General features: G+C 45.9%; 1 protein-coding gene across 1 annotated transcript in view; it reads right to left on the bottom strand.

Annotated features, from left to right (window-relative positions):
- LOC113591378 (formin-2) overlaps positions 1-2500 on the bottom strand; it is a 33278-nt gene that overhangs the window by 4184 nt on the left and 26594 nt on the right. The window contains 1 exon segment of the mRNA XM_035532514.1: positions 2258-2345. Within this exon segment, the coding sequence (XP_035388407.1) occupies positions 2258-2345 (88 nt within the window).

Raw genomic sequence — 2500 nt, 5'->3', positions numbered from 1 at the left:
GCTCGTACGCAGGAAAATTAGCAACAGAGAAAGGTGCAAGGATGTTAGACACGTTAGACGTCAGGACGCCACAGATGGTTTATGGCCAGACAGGTCTGAAGTTTAGTGCTGGTGTAACTGTCCCAGCGTCCCAGACGGGTGTCTTTGCTTTGTCTGGTACTTTTATTAACTCTGATTGGACTTTGGTCATCGGTGCTGGACTGAGGCTACTGTGTGTCAGAGGTCAGTGGGTTAGTCAGTCTCAGTACCAGCTGATAGAGGGGACAGACAGAGGAACAGACAGTGAGGACAGACAGAGGGGACAGACAGAGAGGACAGACAGAGAGGACAGACAGGGGGACAGACAGAGAGGACAGACAGAGAGGACAGACAGAGAGGTCAGACAGACAGGGGTTAGGACTGAGCTCTCGGGTTCAAAGTGCTTCATACTGTAATTTACTTTGATTACTGGAATTTAGATGCAGCCAAACCTTCCAGCTTTTATGAGTAAAGTCAATGGAAATCGGCCTCATTCTGCCCTGCAGGCAGTAGCTGATGTTTTTCTTTGCACTTTTACTATACATCTCTGCATGCAGGGCAGATGGGACGGGATGCTTGTCCCAGCTAGTGTAGCTGTGTTTACCGAGTAGACCCCACAACAAAACATGCAAATCTTATTTTTTAGCTGTTTGTTTAAGGTGTGTAGGGCGTAGATCATCTATAGTGTGATGATTTGGTAAAAAGCCAGTTTGACTCTGTGGCGATGCTGTGTCGGGTAATGAAGCTTTGTATTTGGGTGTTAATAATCCAGCAGAAAACGATCCCCAGATCCCTTACAGATGCCTTGGTAGTAGCGGAGGTCAAATTTGTCTCCACTCTTACAGATTGGGGATACAGGCTCCAGACTTCAGGACAGCAGCCTGCATGGAGAAGTTGAAGTGTCTCTCTCTCTCTCTCTCTCTCTGTTGGTGTCTTACTCTCTATTTTCTCTGTGATTTCATCTCAAGCTGTTGGAAAATAATCATTTGTAGAGCAGCCAGTGTGTGCCTGTGAGTAGCAGCCCTCTGGAGTCAGAGTTACACAATCACAGATGTAAACCAACAGCCAGAGACAGAGAGTTAGAGGTAGCAGACAGAGAGTTAGAGGTAGCAGACAGAGAGATTCCTATTTGACATTTTGCATTCCTCTGATCTCTCGGTCTCCTCTAACTAGAAGCAGGATGGTGATTGGGTAGGGTGGTCTGGGACAGGGCTGTGGGTTTGTGTGTGTGGGGGGGAGTTTGTTGGTGTGGTCTGCCTCAGGGGTCAGACCCAGAAGAGTCCTCTCAAATCCTTGGATCAAACACTGAATGAAGAAATGTGAGGCAAACCGATAGAGAGAGAGAGAGACTGCACATGTGGGTTTGGTTATGGACTGATAAGTATAGAAACACAGAGAGAGGGAGATTAATATTGTGCATTAGTGTGTATAAGAGGGAAGAGGAAGTTTGGACGTTCTGGTCGAGGTTTCCTGATCTTGCTTCAGTACGGATAGTCCGATCCCTAAAACACCCCACGCCATGAACCTCCCCTCATACTTCTCAGCTGGGGCACTAGTCTTTGGATTAAAAGTTTCACCCATTTTCCTTCACACATATCAATGGTCAATATGACCAAACATGTCGGTTTCTGCGTCCTCCTTCGTGAGGCTGGTCCTTGGTCCTGGTGATCACCTGTCATTCAGTCTGCTGGTTTGATTTAGATGTTTCTTCCCTGTGTGGCACCCGATCAGTCCACTGGGACACACAGACAGGTTCCTGAGTTCTTCAATCCCTTCCTTGTTGTCTTGGGGTTCAGCCAAATAGTTTGGACTATTCTTGACTGAATGTGTGACTGTGTGGTCCAAGATTGTTTGCACAAGTACCTGCTGTAGCGTCAGATGTTTGGGAATTGTTCTTAAGGAAGAAGTCGTTTTTTGGAGGTCTTGCCTGAGCTGCTTGGATTCTCTCATGGCATTGAAAGCCAAAGGGCAGGACCTCTACAGGTAGGCTGTTAAACACAGCCACAGGTGCATTCCTAGATAACGCCTAATTACAACAGTTGGCCAATCAGAAGCTTCTAAAGAGTCATTACATACATTCCTGGAAACTTGCAGACTATTTATAGAGAAAGTGAGTATGGTACATGTAAACTTTTAACCACTGCATATCTGATCTCTATTTAATTAACCGAAGCTTATATAAATAATCACATCGACTGACCTCTGTTGTGAACAAAGTGTTTGGTGTATTGTCTCTTACCATGACTAAGAAACGACTCCATTTTCTCTTTAAATGGCTGAAAGTGTTGGTCAGCAGCACACACCTTCTCTGTTTCTGATGAGCACACTGCAGGAACATGACCAGAACACCAGGCAGGTCTCCCACAGTCTAAGCTCCCATGAGTCCTGTCACCAGCACACACACACCCCTGCAGTTCTGCAGTTTTCTCATCTTTTAACTTTTGCAGTATAAAGTGCATTTCTTTAACCGAGCAGCTTTTAG

The sequence above is a fragment of the Electrophorus electricus genome, chromosome 13, assembly GCF_013358815.1.
Source record: "Electrophorus electricus isolate fEleEle1 chromosome 13, fEleEle1.pri, whole genome shotgun sequence".
Taxonomy (NCBI): Eukaryota; Metazoa; Chordata; class Actinopteri; order Gymnotiformes; family Gymnotidae; genus Electrophorus; species Electrophorus electricus.
Note: the sequence above shows the minus strand (reverse complement) of the source record. Positions and strands in the feature narration are given on the sequence as shown.